General features: G+C 49.4%; 4 protein-coding genes across 4 annotated transcripts; 3 read left to right on the top strand and 1 right to left on the bottom strand.

The window, feature by feature from the left end:
* Nucleotides 1–17,281: 17,281 nt before the first annotated feature.
* Nucleotides 17,282–18,903, bottom strand: EI90DRAFT_3022345 (uncharacterized protein; the record flags this gene model as incomplete). The annotated part of the gene is made up of 7 exons (XM_039057759.1): nt 17,282–17,494; nt 17,547–17,972; nt 18,019–18,162; nt 18,223–18,266; nt 18,335–18,407; nt 18,464–18,627; nt 18,681–18,903. The coding sequence occupies 7 exons, from the start codon at nt 18,901–18,903 to the stop codon at nt 17,282–17,284; spliced, it is 1,287 nt and encodes a 428-aa protein (XP_038908584.1).
* A 744-nt stretch (nt 18,904–19,647) lies between these two features.
* On the top strand, nt 19,648–20,164 carry EI90DRAFT_2948382 (uncharacterized protein; the record flags this gene model as incomplete). Its single annotated transcript, XM_039055371.1, has 2 exons — nt 19,648–19,715; nt 19,915–20,164. Coding segments are annotated over 2 exons (318 nt in total), but the record flags the coding sequence as incomplete, so codon positions are not given.
* Nucleotides 20,165–20,188: 24 nt separating this feature from the next.
* EI90DRAFT_2835868 (uncharacterized protein) lies at nt 20,189–20,632 on the top strand (the record flags this gene model as incomplete). Its single annotated transcript, XM_039053653.1, has 1 exon — nt 20,189–20,632. A coding segment is annotated over one exon (444 nt), but the record flags the coding sequence as incomplete, so codon positions are not given.
* A 144-nt stretch (nt 20,633–20,776) lies between these two features.
* On the top strand, nt 20,777–21,412 carry EI90DRAFT_2830623 (uncharacterized protein; the record flags this gene model as incomplete). The annotated part of the gene is made up of 1 exon (XM_039053615.1): nt 20,777–21,412. A coding segment is annotated over one exon (636 nt), but the record flags the coding sequence as incomplete, so codon positions are not given.
* Nucleotides 21,413–23,248: the final 1,836 nt, after the last annotated feature.

Here is a 23,248-nt window from a genome sequence, read left to right on the forward strand (position 1 = left end):
TGTCTCCTCACCCTCCACCAGGACCGCCTCCGCTGCACGGGCTTCGAACCAAGCAGGTTGGAGGAGGGTCAGCCCATCATTGTCGTCCTTGCCTTTCGGGTGGTCCGCGTGGCGGGAGAGCGCGTCCGGCTTTCCCATGAGTCTCCCGGGGCGGTGGATGAGGGTGAAGTGGAATTGGGAGAGGAAAAGGGACCACCGTTGAAGGAGAGAACGAAGGAAGGTCAGTTGGGAGGTTCAAACGAGACCACCACCAAGCTGTTCCCTGGTTCTTTAGTTAGGATGGGGAAGTGTACTAGTGTTGTTTATTGTAAATATAGTACCAATCCGAGTGTTTTGGCTAATTCTATTTTTATGGGTTAGTTTTAAAGTTCCTGGGAATTGACTTACAGATAAACCGAGCCCTGCAGAGCTGTTCCTTTATTGAAATTTCTTAATTTGTCTAGGTGTAATTCTGTGTAGCTTTGTTTAATTTGGATTTAAACTTGAATTTAATCTTCTACTTGGTGAAGTTTCAAAGATTCTATTCAGTTAATGAATTTGGATGGTGTCTGGAGTGTCCCTTGAGTTCGTTTTATTTTTGTCTTATTTTATTGCTTGTTTTAACAGTAGCAAGATAACTGTTTTGTGTTTACACTTTGAAATCTGGAGTGTTAACCAGCTCTCCTGTTGAAATATCTACTTAATATTTCTCTCCTTAATTGCTGCCTTTTACTACAGTGGCAATCTTAACTGTATATCACTTTTTCGCACTGGAGTGACAACCAGAAATGCTTGAGAAAAATAATACTCTATTTTCTTACTTCTCTGAGGGGGGCGAAAGGTCGCAGAAAGGGTCTCCCTTTTATACTCCTTGGGTCGCCTTCCTTTTTCACGCTCTACCTTCTATTTACAGGATTTATTTACAGTGTATTTTTCTCAAACTGAATAAAAAGTGAAATTTTCACGCTATAGTTCCGCTGCGCTTTGCTGCGCTTTGCTGCGCTTTGCTGCGCTTTGCTGCGCTGAACTGCGGTCTACTGCGGTCAGACTGCGCCTGGAATCCTTATTGTCCTTCCTCGCCTAAGCTATTTTAATGGTTAATTAGAATTTGTCTGCGCCGCATTTGCCGCAGTTCCCTATTTCAAATTCCCCATATTTCCCATTAAGTTCGCTATGACTCGGTCATACTGAATTCAAACCTCGCATTACTATGCGTGCGACTGTGCTGAGACCTTCAGCTGATTTATTCCAATTTTATTTAGTGACATTTTAGTTAAAATGAGACTGAAATGATAAATGAGTGAATTATTCAGGTTTAAAACTGAAAGAAAAAGTTGCTAGTAATCAAGAATTACTCAAACGAATGTGTTATAGCTCTCTACTTCATTAGAACATCGTTCCCTAAAATTCCCGCCATGGTCCGTCGTAGTTTAGTAGTTTTCGTGAATTTCGTTCATATTCCCTGATTCCCCTTTGTATTATCACATCCTAATCCTCCCTATGTATTGTTTGTTGTTATAGTAGGTCGTCCTCGAAGATATCATATTTTTATGTATTTTATTTAGGGCTCTAGACCTCTTGAAGCTGTCTTCCCGCGTGTTTTCAGGTTTCTAACTTCATGTCCTTGTATCTCATTCATTTCTGGATGTTTTCTCACGTTCTTGGTATCATAAATTTCCATTTATTCCCACCTTTCCAATGGTACTAAGGTTGTTTTCTATTTCCCTGTATTCGTTGAGTTAGCAAAGTTTCGCGCGCACATTCGGTAATCACGTGCGTCGTTCCCATAGTTGTTCGTATGCAGGAGCCGTTTTCGTTTAGTTGTTCGGGATTTATGATATGCGCAGGTGTTTATTTCTTTCATATGGGCTTCTGTGATTTATTTCAGATTTTTCCCTCATGATCTAAGGTTGTTTTGCACTTTTCGTGCTTTGTTTTGACCGGGCTCTTCCTTATTTGGACGGAAATCGGTCTTCGCAATCTGCCGAAGTGCGGATCTCGGTTCCGACGGCCGGTTCCCTGCGCATCGCCACCCTCACGTGTCATTACACATGATGCGGATTCCTATATTCCCATCATGGGTATAACTTCACAACGGCTGGACCGTTTGGGCTGAGAATTTGCATAACTATAGTTTCCTATTTTTCATAATTTCCGTGTAAATTTCGTTGTATGTTTTAATTATGGATCCTACGCAATCATCGTCTTGTCCCTGAGCTCGGACTTTTGATGTCGCTATTCCCGTTATTGGATTTCTCATTAACGCATGATCCTTTTATTATGGAAATTTGGGAGGATTAAGAGTAGATCCTTTCCTTTCTAATGGGCTATCAAGCTTGTCTCGGTCGTTACTAGTTAATCTTCGCGCTTGCTTTTTAGACATTGTCCTCGTTTTGCAGGAGTTTTAGTCATATCTCCGTCGTTTATGGGTAGTTTCCCCTATAATTACTCTCATTGGTTCCGTTTGGGTGACATCTACATTTCCTATTATAAACACGACTTTGACTTTTGCATTAGTTCCTGAGGAATCTTTGTTCCGTGGTACTTCCATCCTTGCTATGTGTGCGGACGTGGGAAAGTAGTTTCCGTGGAGGTTCTCTGATTATTTTTATAGTCAAATCTTGGTCAATTGTCCTAATTCTTGGTTTAATATTTGCTATAAATTCCCCCGAGAATTCCGTCTCGTTGATGGTAAGCTTGAAGTATTTTTGTTATTTTTCTTTCTTTCGATTTATCGTGTATAGTCGTAATAATTCGTAAAAATTCAGGTCCTTCTATGTTCTCATATCTACTTGTCGTATGAGGTTTTGTGATTTATCTGGCATATTTTCATAATGGGTTTCCATAGTGTGGCCGTTATTTCTCCTACACCGTGCTTGGCGTCGGTTCAGCCATTGCGCGGTGCGGAAATATCCTAAGTTGCGGTGGTCGGTGTAGACCTCGACTTTCTCCTCCACTCCTTGTAGGAAATGCTGCCACTCCTCAAGGGCGCGCACTATTTCGAGCATCTCCTTGTCGTACACTTCATAGTTACACTCCACATCCATGAAACCTTTGGACATGAAGGCTATGGGGTGGAACTCTCCGTCGGTCTGGAGCTGGGACAGTACTGCTCCAGTGGCGAAGTTGGAGGCATCGCACTCGAGTTTGAAACGACCTGTATTGGCAGGGAAGGCAAGGACCGGGGCGGAGGTGACGGCGTCTTTAAGGGCACGGAAAGCGTGGTCCTTGTCTGGTCCCCAGGCCCATGCCTTGGTTTTGCAAGTCAGCACGTGGAGGGGGCGGGCGGTCTCGGAGAAGTCTTTAATAAACCGGTGGTAGAAGTTGACAAACCCCAAGAAGGACTGTACTTCTTTGACCTTGGTTGGGGTTGGCCAGTCGAGAACTCCGCAGACTTTCACAGGATCCATCGTGACGCTTCCCTCAGCGATAATGAGGCCGAGGTACTCGATCCATTTCCGCTCAAACTTACACTTCTCCGGTTTTAAGAAGAGTCTCCGCTTCCGCAGCGTCTCCAGAACTTCTCGGATGACTCTTTGGTGCTCTTCCAGGGTGGCAGTGAAGATCAAAATGTTGTCCATGTAGCAGATGATGACCTCCTGGTCGATGAAGTCCCGGAGGATGTCGTTCATCATTGTTTGGAAGGTCGCTGGGGAGTTACACAGGCCAAAGAACATGACAGTGGGCTCGAATAGCCCGCGGTTGGTCGAAAACGCCGCCTTCCACTCGTCGCCGTCTTTGATGCGGACGTTGTTAAATCCCCAGCGCAGATCTAGCACCGAGAAGTATTTGGCGTTTCGGAGGCGAGCGAGGATGTCCGAAATGAGAGGGAGGGGGTACGAGTTTTTGACCGTGATCTCGTTGAGCTTCCGGTAATCCTGGACTAGGCGCAACGTTCCATCCTTCTTCTTGACAAAGAAGACTGGGGCTCCCATCAGGGATTTGGACGCCTGTATGTGCCCGTTCCGCAGGTTCTCGCGCAGGAACTCGTCTAGTTCCTTCTGCTCTGGTCGTGACAGGGGGAAGGTTCTCCCTCTTGGGAGCTTGGCATCTGGCACCAGGTCTATTGCGTGGTCCCAGGGCTTCCGTGGGGGCAGCTGGTCGAAGGCCTCTTTCGAGAATACGTCCCGGAAGTCCTGGTACTGCTCTGGGACCAGCGCCTTGAACGGCACAGGCTCTGCTTCTGGTTCGCGGGCTTCCTGGGCCATCCGCTGAGATGGAGTCGTGGTCGCTCTCAGTTCGTGTCCCCACCCCAGAGGGATGATAGCGGCGTAAATCCTGTCCCCTGGTTCCACTACGGGGTCCTGGTCGGCGTGTCCTCGCATCGACCGACAGGAGGATGGGCAGCAAGACATACTGACCTTTTGCCGTGTCCAGTCTACCTCTGGGTTGTGGTGCAGCAACCACGAATGGCCCATGATGAGGGACTGCCACCCCAGGTTTGTGACGGCAAAGTGGGCCCACTCTGTGTGCCGTCTGAATGTCAGGAGGGCCTCTAGCTCCTCAGTTATGGCCCCATTCTCGTTTGGGGTCCCATCAACGTTGCGGACGGGGATGGGTTGGGGGAGCGGGGTTGTCTCGAGCCCGTGCTTTCTGACGAACTCAGGGCTCACGAAGTTCCTGGTGGCTCCTGAGTCTAAGAGGGCTGATACAGAGACGGTAGCAAGGGAGGTCAAGGTGGTTAGCTTTACGGCTAGGTTGAGGGATCTGGGGGGTTGCTTCGACAGCACGTAGATAGCGGGTGGCGGGACCGCTACCTCCGGCGCTGCGCTTGGTATCTCTTTGTTTGAGGATGCGGTTTTCCTCTTTTTCTTGGCGATGACTCAGTGGAATTTAGACGTCGGTGCCGACTTAGGTGCCTCACGGTATCTACACGAGTTGGTACTATCGCCTGCAGGCAGCCGGGATGCGTCCCTCACCAGTCGCCTTCCTGAAAATCCTCTTGGGCCTCCGCTTCCTGCCCTTCTCCCTCTGCCTCTGGTCCGTCTACCAACTGTCTCCTCAGCCCCTCCATGAGCGCTCTGAGATCCTCAGGGTGCATCTGTCTGGCTCGGCAGGTTTTCGGTTGCGGGCAATCCCACGCGATGTGCCCTGGTGTGTTACAATTGTAACACAGCCCGTTTTGCCTCTGGTCGATCCTTGAGCGGTCGAGGTCCATGGGTTGTGGCCCTGCTCCTGCCACGGGGCGGGGCGCGGAGGGCTGAGGTGCGGCAGCAATGGGTGTGGGGCGTGGCTGCGGGAGAGTGGCGGGGAGTGGGGGTCTTGGGGGCAAGAGTGGGGGCCTGGTGGGGGCTAAGCGGGGTTGTGTTGCCTGGAAACGCCACCACTGGTTGTCAAGGAGGCTGGCCTCGCGTTTCCACTCGGCCCAGGTGGTTGGCATGGGGCGGAGGCGGTAAATGCTTTCGCGGAGCCAGGAGTTGATCGCCTGTTCGAAGCGATCCACTAGCCCCACATCCCCTAGCTGCGAGGCGGGTCCAGGGATCTCAAACTCCTGGATGATCTTATCCACGGAGTCGCTGGCCTGTCGCAAAGTGGCCAGCTTCTGTCTGGCTGTGGCCTCGTGGTTCGGGTCTTGGAACATGGTGTCGAGTTCCATGTTGAACTCGTCCATGGTGAGTCGGGGGGAGCCCATCGTCAGTAGCGTGATGGTGCGCTGCGTCGCCCACGCCCCTGCAGTCCCTCCCTTCATATAGGACAGGACAAAGAGGATCTGGGAAAGTGGGTTGGGGAATTCTGCTGCTCGGACATGGAAGTATATGCCGCATTCGGCCTTGAAGCGGTCAAGGTCTTTGGCTGCTCCAGAGAAGGCAGTGGGGGGGGCGACTTTAGGCGGTTTGGGTCTAGGGGCGGGTGCAGGTGTTGGTGCAGGGGCTGGCGCCGGTGCAGGTGCGGCTGGGGGCTGGTTCTGGGCTTGGCTCTCTACGATGGCCTGGAGCTCGTGGAATCGGGACAGCAGTTCATTGTACTGCTCTTCGGTCACCATAGCAGGGGAGGCGGGGGAGATGAGGTTGAAGCCTTCTTCTGCTGTCAGGGACAGCTCCGAAAGCGGCAAGGTCCCTGCGTGCGGGACTTGGTGGGACGGATAGCGGCTGTGCGTAGCGGTGATCCCGTCGCGGGGTGAGCATCCCCGACCACTTAGGCTGAAGTGGGAAGTTGAGAAGAAGGCTGCTTCTTCTGTTCCCATCCCAGGCACTATTATATACATGCGGTCAGGGTCACGTGGAGGAGGCCACGTCATCTCTGCGCACAGCTGCACCTCCCCAGGTGTCTCCGCAGGAGATCCCGGAGGCGGCCGTTCAGTAGGCAGGAGTATGCACGGCGTGTGCGGCGATCAGGGAAATGGGGTTAGGTATGTAGTGGTACATGGAGAAAAGGGAAGTCGACCGTAGAATAGAAATAGAGAGAAAAGGGGAAAAGTGAGGAAGGAGGGACGGGGCTGATAGCGGGGGTCGCAGAGTAGAACAGTACAGCGCGGGGTCAGGCGGGTGTGCCCTGACAGGAGCCGAGTCCAAAGAAGTGGACTGGATCTATGGGCTGTTCCGTGGCATCTCCGAAGTCGGAATCTGCAACTGGTGATCGATTTCTAACAGGATGCATGATCGGAGTCAACGGGAGAGGGGTTTCTAAATTAGAGAAGCTGGGAAACTCAACTGGGTTTCTTGCCAGACGACTAGGACCAGGCTGAGAGAGTTCAGGAGAAGGTGAGGCAGAGTTAGGAACCAATGTGTGTAGTTGCAAACAAGTGCGAGGGACTTTGGGTGCCATACAAGATGTTGTCAGGGACAGCTCCGAAAGCGGCGAGGTCCCGGCGTGCGGGACTCGGTGGGATGAGTAGCGGCTGTGCGTAGCAGCGATCTTGTCACGGGGTGAGCATCCCCGACCACTTAGTCTGAAGTGGGAATGTGAGAAGAAGGCTACTTCTTCGGTTCCCACTCCAGCTGTTATTATATACATGCGGGATTGGTCACGTGGGGCGCGCCACGTCACCCTCGCACACAGCCACGGCTCTCCGGGTGGCTCCGTGGGAGATCCCGAGAGGGCCCGCTGTGGGTGTGGGGTAAGTGCGGCGGCGATGATGGCGATATAGGAACAGTGAGATACAAGAGGGGAAATGGGCGTGCATGCCAGTGATACATTGAGCAGCAGGAAAGGTGGTCCATGTGAGAAAGAAAGAAAGAAAGAAAGAAAGAAAGGGGAAAGGAGAAAGGAAGAGGGAGAAGTGGTGCGGAGTGGGGAGCGGAGCGAGGGTCGGGCAGGGCGTGCCCTGACAGATGTGTACTGTCAGGGAGTGATAAAATACTGTTAGAGACCGGATGCGAAATGAAGGAAATGTCTCCGTGGCGGAGGGCTTCGGCCTCAGTGACTCAGACCAGGAGCGCTGTGCCTAGTTACATGTCCATGCCCTAATTGACTTACTGGCAGCAAGAACTTAAAGGGGGATTAACTCTAGTCAATTTTATCACTAGGGTGTAACCTATCTACAAGTTATGTATATATATAGTTACAGCAAGGGCAGGCCCATGAATGGCGGGACTGAGTGGAGTGGAGCTAATGGGGTTAAACATTAGCCGACTGAATATTACCAACAAGTCAGGTTACAGGGTTAGTGGAATGGTGGGCTATAACCCATAAATGGAAAGGAGGGACAGGCCCGAAGGTAGACTTGCAGGGCAAGCAAGTGAATTGCCCAGCGGGGGCAGGAGTGCGCTAGCAGACGTCAGAGCTGTCCAGAGGCCTTCAGGGTTCCGTACTTAGGGAGGCATAGGTAATATATTGAATTGAGGGGGTGATGACCATCGAGGGAGTCAGAGGTGGTTGTGGAAACCGGAGGCTCCAAGGTTAGTGACAAAGGAGCAGAGGGAATCCAGAGGACCAGAGGTGGTTGAGGATGATGGCTGTGGGTGGATATGACAGGATGGGTGGAAGGACCGTGGCCTCAGCGACTCGGAGGGGAGCACTGTGCCTACGTTCAGTAACACTTAGTGTCTGGTCCTTAACTTCAGAATGAGGGGGGCATGAACTCTGGGGGAATAGTCATTTTGCACTGAGGTGCCATCAACTACAGTACATGACTTATATACATAATACAAGACAAATTGGAACAAAGGGAAAACCCAAGAGGGACTTACCCACTTGCCGGGTCAGCGAGCTCATGAGAGAATTGCCTTATCGAGCATCGTGGAGTGGGTAGGTGAAGGGTGGAATTAGTGACAGCTATTGGAAAGTGGGAAAACCTTTGCAGGGTTGGCAGAGGTCCTAGGAGGTCCGTAGTAATATTGGGTAGGTAGAAATATTAATAAACATCTAAGATGAGGATAAGAGGTACCAGAGAAGGTACCAGAGATTGGAGGTGGAGGTGGACCAGAGGTATACCGGAGGGTATGGTGGAGGTGAGGGAGAGGATGAACTGGAGGTGAACTGGAATGGTGGCAGAGTAGGTCGGAGGTTAGGCAGAGTTGGTATGGATATGACACTACAGGTAGGAAGAGATGGATCAGTGTGGTGTGATGGTGGAAATTGGTGGAGGACAGCAATTATTAGCGGATATGGCCCGCTTATCACTCCTGTTTTTCTTTTATTGAACTTCCACATTGTCATATCCACCCACAGCCATCATCCTCAACCACCTCCAGTCCTCTGGATTCCCTCCGCTCCTTTGTCACTAACCTCGGAGCCTCCGGTTTCCGCAACCACATCCGACTCCCTCAATGGTCATCACCCCCTCAATTCAATATATTACCTACACCTCCCTAAGTACAGAACCCCGAAGGCCTCCAGACAGCTCCAACATCCACTAGCGTACTCCTGCCCCTGCTGGGCAATTCACTTGCTTGCCCTGCAAGTCTACCTTCAGGCCTGTCCCTCCTTTCCGTTTATGGGTTATAGCCCACCATTCCACTAACCCTGTAACCCGACTCATCAGTAATATTCAGTCGGCTAATGTTTAACCCCGTTAGCTCCGTGTCAGGGCCTGGCCTCCATCCAGGGGTGGCCCTACCTCAGAGCTGGACACTTGCGGTGTCCCAGGCAGCCAGGTGCTGGATCCTATCCCAAGCTCCTCAAACTCACTAAGCAGGGATTGAGTTGTCATGTATTATGGAAGGTAGCTACAACTTGCCTAAGTGGGGATTGAGTTGAGAAGAAGGGTAAGTTTCCCTATTCCCCGCTTGGCTGCTATAAAAGGGAAATGTACTGTACAGTTCATAACATGACTATGGGTAGAAGCTGAGCATGTTCCTGCGATACAGAAAAGGTGTCACATGGGTTAAGGCGAGTTGCTCACCTTGACCCACGTGATTTTTCCCATGGGTTCACATGTGGGCTGTAGTTGTGAGAGGTATGTAAAGATGGGAAGATCAGGGAAGTGGGGGGAGGTCAGGGAAGGTGGTTCTGGGGTTGTATGGTCAGGTGTGGTTGCCCTGACACTCTGCTCCACTCAGTCCCACCATTCATGGGCCCGCCCTTGCTGTAACCATCTATATACATAACTTGTAGATAGGTTACACCCTAGTGATAAAATCGACTAGAGTTAATCCCCCTTTTTAGTTCTCGCTGCCAGTAAGTAAATTAGGGCACAGATGTGTAACTAGGCACAGTGCTCCTGGTCTGAGTCGCTGAGGCCGAAGCCCTCTGCCACGGAGACATCTCCTTCATCTCGCATCCGGTCTCTAACACACATCAGCTGTTGGACTTATCGGCCATACTTAATGGTCCATATGGTGTCCATAACAACAATCTTTCGTTTTATATTTTCTTTTCATTTGTTTTTCCACATTATTGCCATTCCATGTGTTTAAAAGCTCTGTACATGTAGGAATGGAAAAGCGACCTCCCTTTTGACTACAAAGGAGACTGTAGTGCTGAGAGATCCAAGAAGAAAAGAAACCCTAAGCTTGACTCCTTGAGTATTATAAGGAATCCCTGATGATTGTCCAAGACGGACCAGGGGTACGTAATTCTTAAAGAGTTTTTGTGATTGTTTTTGTTTTGTTAGCACCCAGACCAAACCTCGGACGAGCTGAGGACATCCTAGACTCCCTCCCCACGAATTTGCTTGCATTTAGATCTCTAGCCCGCTTGCAGTGTCAGGTTTGTACCCGATGTGAGACTTCTTCCCAAACCCTTCACTTTTACCATGTGGTCCCAAGCTGCATTCATCACATGTAATTACCACTATGTATATGACCTACATGTGAGGGGGTAAAGGCTTCCTCAGCCTTTACTCCTCATTGATAATATATCTTCATACAGTGTATATCTGATGGACTGGGAGTGAGGCAACCTGACTATCGCTAGATCACTCATGAACTCAACCTATAACCATGCTTACATCCAGAGTCAGGAGTGTAGATGTTGCATACTCATCTGGAAGGTGTCGAGGTAGGGGTCAGACCCAGTATGGTCCAGAGTTGGACCAAAGGTGGTGTTGGAGCCAGAGGTGGGATAACCTCTTGGGAGTCAGCAAGGAGAGGGTGGTGAAAGGGAAGTGGGGCTCTATCAGAAAGCCTAAGAGGGGGAAAGGGTTGACTGGTGCAGATGAGCTCAACTGGGGGTTTTGTCACAACTGACAAATCCTGGGGCTCCATCAGTGGCAAATCAATGCTGATAGGTGAATCCACCAACCAAAAACCCAATCTAACCAGCCCTCAATCCGATGTCTGGCCATCATGCTGTCCTTGTTTGTGACAGCACTGATGGACCACCCTCTGTTGTGGACTTATCAGTGCCATGCTGATTTCCACATCCCTTCACAGACTTGTGTCAGCACTGCACCGACCCCGCATCCCAATTTGCGGACTTGTATTGGTGCCACATGCTGACCTCCACTTTTCCTCTGGCCATTTTGTCACTTGGCAGCTTCCCATTCATTCCTTGCTGAGTGCCATTTATTCATTTGCTTAACTTGCCAATATTGGCATTTGATCCACTCTTTATTGGCACTGATCTCATTCAGTTATTGTTCTTCCCATCAATAACCCTCACCACTTATTGTTTACTGATCCATTCCTCGCTTCCAGTTCCTGGGCTCTTGTCCTTTATTTAGTTTGACAATCCCCACTTATTTCTGTGCTGGACCATGCTGGACTGACCAGCCTTTCTATATTTCCTCTTGCCTATTTATATCATGTAAATACTTTCAGGGACCCCAGTCTGAAATCAACTAGAGTACCCCCCATGTCTGGTCTGAGTCTCTCCTTTTGCAAAGGGGCTTCCCCCCTTCTGAGTCTGTGCTCACAGAGTCCATACTCCTCCTACAAGCTCACTCTGCCTGCAAGTCTCATTTGAAGTTTGCTGCAAGTGTCAGTCTGTAAATAAGGGATCTCCCCCAGATGTCAAGCTCAGGGCACAGCGCTCCCCTTGAGTCGCTGAGGCTGCGATCCCACTCTGCTAACTCTGAACAGCACTTCTGGATGCACCGCATATTTCTGCCCACACATCCACATGTGTGCACTCCAACAGACCTCTGCCACAACCTCCGACCCCAACTCCAACAGAAATCCTGCCCATCTCTGACAGGTTTCCAGAAGCCCAACAGTGGTCCGAGGCTTCTCCAGAGGTGTTGGAGTCTGCATGGATACAAGATCCATGAGGGACTCGGCCTCAGTGACTTGGAAGGGAGCCCTGTGCCTCTGCTATGAACTCAGTTGTCCTTAATTTCGGATGGCAGAGGTTTCTTGTATGTGGAAAACATATTAGTTTGGCAAGGGGGGTGTTTTGGTCAAAATCAGAACTAAGGTACAGGTTTTCTAAATTACATGTTATATAAAGTGGGGAAGTGGACTTTGGACTAAGTCCAAAAGGTCCTGAAAGATACCAAAAGGTACTGAGGGCAGGTTAAGTGAATAGCCTGAACAGGAAACCCTGGTGTCAGGTCAAGGGTAGTGGAATAGAAGGCTGAGAGTAAATGGGAACAAGAGATGGGTAACTAAACTTAGCCAACTGAATTAAAAGAAGTAGACAGTCATGAGAGAATAGTGGAATGACAAAAATAGAAGTGAAGGGTAGAGTCAGGAATGAACATGGCTAGCTCTGGTGCCAGAGTTACACATCCAAGGAATATTGGGTGACTCGAATAAATGAAAAGAATAGGGGAATGATATAAATGGATATGATAAAAGAGTCAGGATTCCAGTAGGGAGTGGGGCAGTCTGGAGGCTCCGAAGGTTCCAGCTCAGGTCCGAGTATCTGGGGTGGGTGCTGATGTGGAAGGCTAGTCTGGAACAGGGATGGTGGGAGCAGAAATGGGTGTCAGGGTTCAGCACCCTGCCTTAGGGTGCCCCAGACTCCCCACCTACTTCACCCCCTTTATTCTTTGATTGTTGCCTCATTGTTGCCTTTGTGTGTTGTGTACACGTGTGCATGGGATAGTGTGGGAACTTTCTGAGCAAGCAGCTTGCCCAGAATGTTCCCACAGGTCACAGCCACAATTCTGGGCAAGCAACTCACCCAGAACATTCCCACACTTACTGGGCACTGCCACCTGGGTGTTCCCTCTGGGTCACACTACACAACTCTAGGAGCTGTATAGTTGTGGGCATGTGACCGATTCCTTTATATAGCAACCATCGGGGAGATGAGACCTTTACCCTTCTTCTCATCTCATACCCTGCATAGTGTGAGGACAGGTTAGATGGGGGTTGAGGTCAGGGAGCCCCCAAGTCTGAGGCTGGGCCCTGACAATGGGGTGGAACACTGGGGAGGGCAGAGACAAGGCATAGTAATGTTGCAGGGCGGTGATGTAGAGGAGTAGGATAATGCAGTGTCAGGGGACAACTCCTGGGTCCCCATGACCCTCCCCTATGGTCCACAGCCCTATGGTGTAACCAGCCCTATCCAGGGCACAACCTACTGTGGGTAAGAAGATGAGAAGGAAGCTAACTCCTCATCTTCCCACAGTGGCCACCATATCAGGAAAACTTCCGGGGATACCCGGAAGTCACATGAAGGGGTAGGAACCGGGCCTGGAGCATGCGCATGTTGCAAGTGGGGAGGATGGCTAGACCACAGTCAAGGGTCGCGTCACCACTCTCACAGCTGCTCCCTCACCAAAGGGAAAGAAGAAGGGGGGGGGGTGGAAAGGGCACCTAGGGTTTCGGACTCACTGTGACCCCAGTCCCGACTAACTCAGCCTAAAAATCTCAACACACTAGGTGGACCTCCCTGGAAGACAAGCTAGCAGTACTGCCTGTGAAGCACTGTCCCCAAGACTACAAGCACTCAGACACCACCCCAGGCATACAGACCTAGTACTTAGCAGAGCAGAGGGGAGAATCCCTGTATCATACTAGATACATGTTGTATATAAACCATGGTCATCCAAACTAAAGTCCGAGCAATCCAATGGTGTTAGGGATGGACAGAAGCGGATGGAACAACACAGAACAAAGAAAACAACAGAAAACATGAAAAATATATAGGAACGGCCACACAATCGATAAATTCCGACGATCTCCGCAACGGCTGCACCAAATCTCCCGATATTGGACTCGTTCTACTCGTCTTGATGGTATCTTTCCAACGATGCCAAGTGCGTCCGGATCGGAGAAGAACCGGGGGAGATATGGTGAAATTACTGGGAAAGCGGCCCGGTAACATGTCCGGGTGGGCCATAACCTGGTCTGAAAAATTATCAAAAAATATGAAGATGATAGGGGAGATTCAATGGGCTTTGGGGGACTGGGGGACTGTGTGTCAGGCACTAGGTAATGTCTGCAGGCCATGATATAGCAGTGTCAGGGTACTACTGGCTTTTCCCTCCTTCAACGTGCAGGAAGCGCAGTGGGTGGAAGCGGGTCCGGATGCGGGTCCGGGTCCGGGCTAGTCAGGGTGTGTGCCCTGACATGCAGGCTCTGGAGTTGGTTTCAGAGTTCCCGGAGCCTGGAGTGGAGGTTGGGATTGTACAGATATGTCACATACTGCTTATCAAGGTCACAGTATCAAGTCAGAGCTCTTCTTACATGTTGGAGGTGGACATACCCATGCATGCCCTTCCTGGTTTTTGACTTTCATTCCCCTAACCTGATACATCAAACAGTGTGTTCCAGCTGATTCCATCTGCCCAAGGCACCAACATTCCTCATCCACCCAGACCCCAACATCATGTCATTGCTTATGGTGACATGCAGAAACAAAGTCCAGCAATGAGTGATGGGAGTAAGAAATAAGTATTCTTGATTGTAAAATGGAAACAATCAGACCATGATGCACCAGGGATTCATGATCAGTAAAGTCTGTGAATATTGGACCAATAGTGGGCAAACAAAGAAAGAAAGGGGGGATTTATTGGTGTGCACCAGACAAATATCCACTTCAAGCTTGCCCATCATGTGTGAGCACCAATGTGGGGAATGTAATGATGAGGAGAACATCCTTAAGTGGGGCCCATTTATGCCTCTGAATGATGTCTGAGATTGGTAACAGTTTAATGTAGACTCTTGAGTGAGTTGTCCAATTCAGGGGTGTTTGCTCCTGGGTTAACACATCAGCAAACCTCCACAGTTGATTTAGGTGATTGTAATCATTTCAATTCATTATTTTGTGTGAATCGTTTCTATGAAGTGCCTTAATTACCAGAAGCATTATCGGTGTAATCATTGAGGTAATGGAAATGATTTGGATGATATTGAAGCACCATGGGTAGTAGCTCAGTCTCACAATCAACTCCAGCATGTGTACAGGGAAATCACGTCTAGTTGCAGATTCGATGAAATCAATGAATTTGTCGAGGATTATTTACATGTGCATGGAGTAGAAAAAGGTCGCAAGCTAATCAGTGTCCAGGACGACGAAAGTTCAGGTGGTATTGCTGAGGCCAAGCTTTAGGCTAGAGACAGAATTAGTCAAAATTACTGCATGAGATGAGGAGGTATCGCCCACAGTGCTCTGCAGCCATATTCTTGTGAAATCCTGTTCCAATCATTCACACGGTTTGGTTTTGACCGCCATTTTCCAAGGGACTCCAGAAGTTGTTCCCATTCATCAAAATACTCTGAGTGCGTGAACTCTTGCTGGGGATCTGCAAGAGTCCCAGTCACATACTGATTCAAAGCAAATTTAATCTAAAATTGCACACATTGTAACAGGGAATTTATCCCAACGTCACACAGGCTCACAGGGGGGACAGTAATCTCCTGCCTGCCTCTCTCAATCTCACTAAAGGTCCTTGTAGTACGGTGCTGTATAGTTGTGGCTGTGCAGTCACGGGACTACCCCAACTACACTTGCCAATGTATGTACATGAAAGAATGAAAGAGCACTCTTTTGTTGTTATAAAAATGGGGCCTAATTGGCCCATTTCTATAGCGTTCGGGTGCAGGAGGGGGCCGTGACATTGAGAAGATGTTACAATTAATGTAACAGGTGTTGTAACAAAGGTGTTTACAGTAACATTGACATCGGGTTTTTGGGTAGTAATTGTTGGTTAGGTTCTTCTTATTTACATATCACGTGACTTTGTACTGTACAGAGCCCATAAGAGGCTAGAAATGGGAAATTCCCATTTCCATAACATTTGTAGTGCAAGGGTTATCCCTGCAACTGTCATATCCGTGCATACCCGACCCCGACCCGACTTCCTGTCAGGGCCCGGCCTCGGACTCGGAGGCTCCCTGACCTCATCCCCCATCTAACCTGTCCTCACACTATGCGGGGCATGAGATGTATAGTAAAAGAAAGGAATATATACACTTGCCTATGTGGGGCATGAGATGAGAAGAAGGGTAAAGGTCTCATCTCCCTGCATGGTTGCTATATAAAGGAATGGGTCACATGCCCACAACTATACAGCTCCTAGAGTTGTGTAGTGTGACCCGGAGGGAACATCCAGGTGGCAGTGCCCAGTAAGTGTGGGAACGTTCTGGGCGAGTTGCTCGCCCAGAACTGTGGCTGTGACCCGTGGGAACATTCTGGGTGAGCTGCTCGCTCAGAAAGTTCCCACGCTATCCCGTGCGCGCGCGTGTACACAACACACAAAGGCAACAACAAGGCAACAGTCAAAGAATAAAAGGGGGTAAAGTAGGTGGGGAGTCCGGGGCACCCTAAGGCAGGGTGCTGAACCCTGACACTTCCAGACCTCCACCCTCTTCACCTCCGGAGTCATAACCTACCGCTGCCGCTCCGATACTCACCCTCGGTCCTGGCAACACACCTCCTCCTTACCTCTTCGACTCCATCTCCGTCCGCTCCGATACTCATCTCAGACCGAACACCGCCCCTCCCGTTATCCTCCTACGCTTCCCCCGTCCGCTCCGATACTCACCTTCGGACCTGACTACTCTCCTCTCCACCACTCCTTCTCCCCTTACCTGTCCCCTCTCTCCTCCCTCCGTAACTCCTCCGCCACCCTTCCGCCAAGTTAGGACCTTCCACCACTGTTCTGTACTTTGCACTCGGACACCGCTTGTACCTTACTCCGAGCCTCCGTCATAGTCCCTACCTCGGACTTTGACTCCACCTAGGTCTTAGTCCATTGCATTGGTGACCTCATACTACGTAAACACCATTGCCAATATCCCTCGGACTTTCAACCCCGCCTCCATAACCTCCGTAAGCTCCGCAACCCCCGAGCTTCGCGGATTGCCTTCGGCACCCTCGCCACTTGTAATGTATTTCTCGCATTTTCCCCTCATCCCTATTTGGACTACTGCTTCTTCCTATTCTAGCCAGTTAGTCATCATCCCCACTTCCCCTCATCCTCCTGCCCCTCTGGGCCTCGCCCTCCCTACCTCCTTTTGGATGTATCACAGGTCCTGCCTTATGACCTTCGGTACCTATCCGCTCCTTCTACCCTTTGTTCCCGTTCGGACGTCTTCGTTCCGATTCGGTTACCCTTTGTTTTCCTTGTGCTTTTGCCCCTTCCATTATATATATCGGCGCTTGTACATACTCGTTTTGGTTTAGTCCGAAATCGACCTGAAATGCCCCCTAGAGACTTCCTGCTCACCTACTGTGAAATTAAGGACCAAATGGACAAACAGCAATGGCACAGCGCTCCGCTTGAGTTGCTGAGGCCAAGGTCCCTCCACGCTAAGTCTCCGATTCCACTCCGGAGTTGTCTGTTCCGCCCGGTTCTAACAGCAACAACGTAGAGTCAGAAACCCGTGAAGTATCACCAACCAAAACTCACCATTGTCAGTGCATATGCGAATGTTGCAAGGCTAAGACATTGCAAATTATTCTTCAACTCGGTACGGGCCACTGGAAAACTTGGCCGTAGCTCCTTCAGCGCAAAAGTGTAATCCAGAACTGCCCCAATGGCAGGATGCTCCAATGTGCCAGATCGGGCCTACAAATTGTGAGGATTTTAGCTAGTATGCACAGGAGGACATATTTGCCTTACCTGACTGTCATCCGCACTGTATGAGCGAAATAAAAAATTTGAATTGTCGAGTGCCAGCTGAATGTTCTCCTGCACGGTATTCCTGTCTGCACTGGGTCCGACCCCATAGAAAGCGGGGACTAGAGTCACAAGGTGCTTCTTGAGCTTGCACCTCCAAGACTTGATGTCGCGAGCAAGCTGGAAAAGAACTCAGCTAAGGGCACTGCTCCAATATTGGGAAATAACTCACGGTGTTCACAATGCACTCTGGTATGTCAAATGGCGCAATTTCGGATCTGCGGAATGTATCATCAGTGAGCCTCTGGACAACAGCTCTACATTCGGCACTCTCGATGAAAAGATTTTCAGTGATCGCGTGCAAGTAGAAATCAGCATGGATATGTTCAAAAACCTTATTCAGCTGGGGGTCCTTCTTCATGTCCTTCCGCAGGATTGTCTTGGGGCGGCCGACTTTTTCCTCCTTGGTATCCTCACAGGCATCAATTTGGCTAAATGGTGACAGACGTGAACTACCACTGTTGACACCGTTGTGTTGGGCGAGTCCTCCTGAGCTTTTGGTGGTCTCACTGTCGTCATCATAGCTGGAGTTGAAACTGAGGGGTGATGGTTGACGGCTGCTTGCACTGAGCTGAGTCAGAGCAGGTGATAAGCGATTCTAACAACAGGTTAGTGGTAGAGTAGCATTTCAAGGTATTTCTTACTCTATCATTCATCAGAACAGGTGGCGTCAGATCACCCCATCCTGAGCTGTCTGGTCCCACATCTGGAGCTCTGAGCATAAGGGTGGGTTGCTGAGCGCATGGTTGGTAACTGGACATTTGCACGCCCCTGGGAAGCTCCTCGAGCTGTAAATGGCACCAGGCGAAATTCAGCTTGACACAAGATGGGACTAGGCTTTACCACACCTGTCCTTCAGTGAAAACACTGGAAGGGGTGGAGAGTGGGGATTCTGATTTGACTGGGGCGCAACTCATCATTATGTAATTTGGACACCTGACTTGTAAACTGTCAGCTTACCCTCGGTTGCTTCTGGAAGAAGGGGCACCCCATTGATTTGGACAGATGGAGTAATATTTTCGCAGTTGGGAACCTTAAAAGGGTTAAGTATATGTCAGTCGAGACTTATCAGGAAAGTGATAAGTATACCGTTTCCTTAGTGCTACCCTTATACCGTTCATGAATTGTGAAGGGGATGGTGGGATATCGAGCACGGGTAGTTTTCAGGCAGGTGGGTTTATCTTGATTTGGAGGGAGTTGTGTTTCGGGTGATGCTGTCCTATCCTCAATTGAAACCGGGTGTACAGCAACTGCTATGGTTAATTTGAAATGGATAGCATCCAGGGGAATTAGAGATTGTGCTTACCAGTGCTCTCTGTGCTGGCAGATTCCATGGTCCTGGGTTCAGGTTGGGTGGCTGCAGCAGCTTGTTTCACACGACGTGTTTCCCATGCCTTCGAAGCAGCACTACTTCGGTTGCTCCTACGCACCTGGGATTGGGGTGGAGGGATGGCAGGGTCAGCAACATTCACCGAATCGTTTTTCTTGGGCTTTGAAATGCCAGATGAGGAGCGAGTGCCATGAGTCATGATTTGAGTTGGAAATTGAGTTTGAAAGAAAGGGACTTGCGGACTTAAGCTAAATGTGATTCTCCATATTTATCGAAGATTCCTTAAGTCCGCTGACACGATGTCTTCAGCATCCATGCTCGTTCATAAGGATTATGAGCTCTGTCCATCTTGCTTCAAAACTTGTCAACGCAGGGGTGGGCTGGCAAACCACTTGTGTCGGACCTCTTCCTGTCAGCAAAAACTGCAGCGTGTTACTAGACAGGCCCGACAATACCAAGGACTCACTGCACCCCAGGGAAATTCTGAGTCTGATGGGGAAAACTCTCCTAATGGCCCAGCAGATCAAGCTTTCAACAACGCTCACTACAGCGGAATGGAGGAAGGTTGGGATAGCATCACGGGTGGAGAACAAAGAAACTCTCCTGGACTCAGACCTGGAGTGACAAACGTTGAGGAGTCGACCTCAGAACGTGAAGACCTCCATTCAAATTTAACCGGAATCGTTGACCCTTGCGCTGGGAAACCCCTCCCAGGAGAGGCAGAGACGCTTTGGGACATGCTGTCCAGAAATGAAGATGAAGGGCAGCCATACACACCATTTCGCAATAAGCAGGAATGGGAACTGTGTTATTGGCTAAGCACAGAAGGCCTGTCGCAAGGTGCCATAAATCGCTTTCTAAAACTGCAATGAGTATGTGAGCATGTCTTCTATAAACTATTAGCACAAAACTTTGGATTCAGGTCAACAAACATCCTGACCCTCCAAGCTGGCGCAATGCTTCAGCGATGTATGAGCAGGTCAAAGAAATGCCAGGACCTCCATCTTGGATGTCAGAAATGTTGGAGGAAGGGATCAAGTGATCTCCCAAACCATCAGGGAAGGGGTACCCCCCCCTGGCATAACGGGCGAGTAGTGTATGGATGCACGCTAGAAGTCCTGGGTTCGATACCAGGCTTGTCCATTATGTCATTTGTCCAGTCATGCTGGTTTACATCATAAGAATTTGGAGCTCCGGATAAGTCCAGTAGTCGCACCGGATACAAATTTCCTCAAGAAATAGTCACCCTGGATGAGGCTCCAGATGAACCACAAACCTTATATTGGCACAACCCGGTGGAATGTGCCCACTTCTTATTCCAGAATCCGGATTTTGATGGCTCTATGGCGTATGCTCCTTCTCGTGTATATGATCAACATGGAACAAGGGTATACACGGAAATGACAACTGCAGAGGAATGGCACCTCCAACAGGTGAGTAAGCATCCTTCAATTGAGTAAGCACACATTAGCAACATACCTGATCAGTTGTCACTCGACACAGGAACCACAATCCTTGGCATAATCCTGGCATCAGACCGGACGCACCTAACAAACTTTACTGGTGACCAAAAGATGCATGCTGTGTATATATCGCTGGGGAATATCTCCAAGAATGTTCGGAAACGGCGAAGTGCCCACACGTGGTTACTCCTTGCGAAAATACCTATTTCTAAGTTTTCCAAGACTCACTTCACTGGAAACAAGTCAGAACGGGAATCCATGCCGGGGATTTCTTCTCATCGTCTATTCCATAAGTGCATGAAACAAGTACTTGCACTGCTGAGGGTAGATCGGAGGTTGTATGAGATTGTGCAATCACCTGATGGCAAACTCCGACTGTGTGTCGCCATTCTGATGGCCTGGATAGCGGATCTGGAGGAACAGCTGCTTATCGTTGGGGTGCAGAATTTCAGTTGTCCAGTTTGTTCTGCGAAATTTGAGGATTTGGAACAACACAGATGTTTTGGCATTCGTACAGGCGAAATGATTACGTCCACGCTCAGGAGCGTTTGTGAGAAGTTTCCTACTGCCTCTCTGTATGAATTCAAACTCGAGGTGAAGAAGCTTGGGCTAGGACTCTCTGGTGCAATCGAGGACCCATGCTGGGAAGGCCTTGGGGTAGACCCATATGTCTTCATCAAGCAGGATATTTTACATGGGATACACAAGTTTATTTGGGACCATCCTGGTGAGTGGCTCAAAAACTTACTTGGTCCTGGAGAACTTGACCGTCGGTTCATTGCTCAACCCCCACTTCACTACCGCGTCTTCACTGGAGGGATATCAAAGATCTCACAGGCATCTGGACAGGAGCATCGGACATATCAACGATCCATATTGCCAGTGATCGCGGGCCATGAGAACATTGACAACAAGGTCATTCGTTCAACTCAATCCCTTCTGGACTTCGCCTACATGGCACAGTATCCTTTGCTTTCAGAGACTGACCTCGACAAGATGGGTGACCTACTTTCTATGTTTCACGACAACAAGGACATCTTTATCCACAGAGGAGCATGCCAAGCAGGACATTTTCGAATACCTAAATTACATGGATTGCGACATTTCATCGATGACACCATTTCGGGAGGAACGCCTGATAACTTCTCCACAGAGACTCCTGAATCTCTGCATGTAGAAATGTGCAAAGACCCCTACTGTGCATCAAATCGTCACGAATATGGTGAGCAGATTATCAACTACCTAGGGATTCATGATCAGCTAGCTTTGTGGCAATCATATGAGGCATTCCGAGCCAGGAAGTTGGGTCAAACACAATTCGTGAGTAGTGACCTAGCTTTTCATTGTCACAAAATGGTGATCTTCATGGATAGAATCCCGCAATCCAAACTCAAGTTGCTTTGACAGATCAACAAAGCGATATGAGTCTATCTACCAATCCGACTGTCGTTAGCGCTTGTATCGGGCCTGGTGTCAATAATGTTCGAGTCAGCATTAAGATCACGCAAGACCCACATCACCGTTCTTGTCCTATTGATCAACTAATGGAATCGCATGGCATTCCAGATTTAGTTTCGTCAATTTGCCGAATGCTAGACCTTGATGGTTATGATGGATCATCAGCTGGTCAACGGTGGGAGTATGGGATTGAGAGACTCCCAAAGGAGTATCGATTTGTCGATGTGTGGGACCACTTCCGACTCATGACGCCTCCCTGTGATAAATTCTCTGAAGAAGAATCCGTGACAATCAGTTGCAAGGCAAAAATCGAAAATAAGCCCCATTCCCAGTTCTCGCCAATCCTGGTCGAGATGAATTATTCAGATGGATTACATCGTGAGTTATCCTTGTTTCCTAACTCAATAGGGATGAGTCCTCACATAGCCTGTTGTACCGCCTGGCTCCCCAGGATTCCATCCAGCAGAGCTCCGTCTCGTATTTCGTTGTTGAATCAATGAGCATCGTCGCGATCCTGATGCCAGGCTACTTGCGCATGTGCTCTGGTATTCACCTATCCCCATGCGACCGAGCCGAGACATAGCGATGTATCAAGTCACTCAAGAATTTGACATGCATGGAGGGCGCAAGGCTGGTGTGATTGATCTTTCTCACATCAAGGGCATATGTCCACTTGTGCCCATTTTTGGGGAAAATTGTGACCTGACTGTGACCTCCGAGACCTGCTTCGAAAAAATTCGTACATACCATATCAACCCCTACTCCAGCCACTCTTTCTTCCATCGTTTCCGGTGGTAGAATCTGTCCCAACTAGTGTCACTTGCCTCCATCCAGTCCATGTCCCCATCCCAGATAGGGCAACTTCCGCACTCATGCCACCACTTGCTCACTCACTTTTGAAGCAGTCCGCATCCACCTTGGCTGCGCTCATCACCATTTCACTTGATTGTTAGAACGAGACAGAAGATAAATAATCACATTATTTCTCCAGATGTTGTTGGTGGTGGACCCAAACCTGGTGTGATCTTGCCCTACACTCTGTATGCTTGGTGTGGGGACTGATTGGGACCAACCCAAACTTAGTGTGGTGTCCATTCGTACTCCTTGCGAAAATGGTCATGTAGATGCAGTCACTTATACCTTGAACATACGACCCCTTGCCTGAGGTGATGGAGGGACTGTGGCGCATGTTGATCTAGGATTTCTTGAGTGAGGTGCATGGCGATATCCAGAAATTCGCCTGGGTGTTCATGACTTTCAAAGACGCGATCGTCAAGCAAACTGCTAATTTGGTCACTGCCCATGCCATTAAAGCTTACCCCCGTTCACTCTTTTTGGCGAGAAAGGTATGTGTGGGCTTGCTCAAACCACAAATGCAGAACGAGGGTCGGAACCTCATTCGTCAGGCCGTCAACATGTTTGCCCCTGGGGGGCGATGCATCTGGAAAGCCTCAGATTGTACTTAGGGTGCTCTGAACTCTTCGAGAACTTCTAGCAGTCCCTAGGTGGTCAGATGCGACAATTAAACCTGCATTCTTCGAGAGGTCTCGGGCCCAGGTGAGTTATCTAGCAACAGCGGCTGATGCACGCTGTCATATCCATACAATCCCGACCTCCGCTCCG

This window comes from Cantharellus anzutake (genome assembly GCF_015039405.1).
Source record: "Cantharellus anzutake strain C23 chromosome Unknown EI90scaffold_151, whole genome shotgun sequence".
In the NCBI taxonomy this organism is placed as follows: domain Eukaryota; kingdom Fungi; phylum Basidiomycota; class Agaricomycetes; order Cantharellales; family Hydnaceae; genus Cantharellus; species Cantharellus anzutake.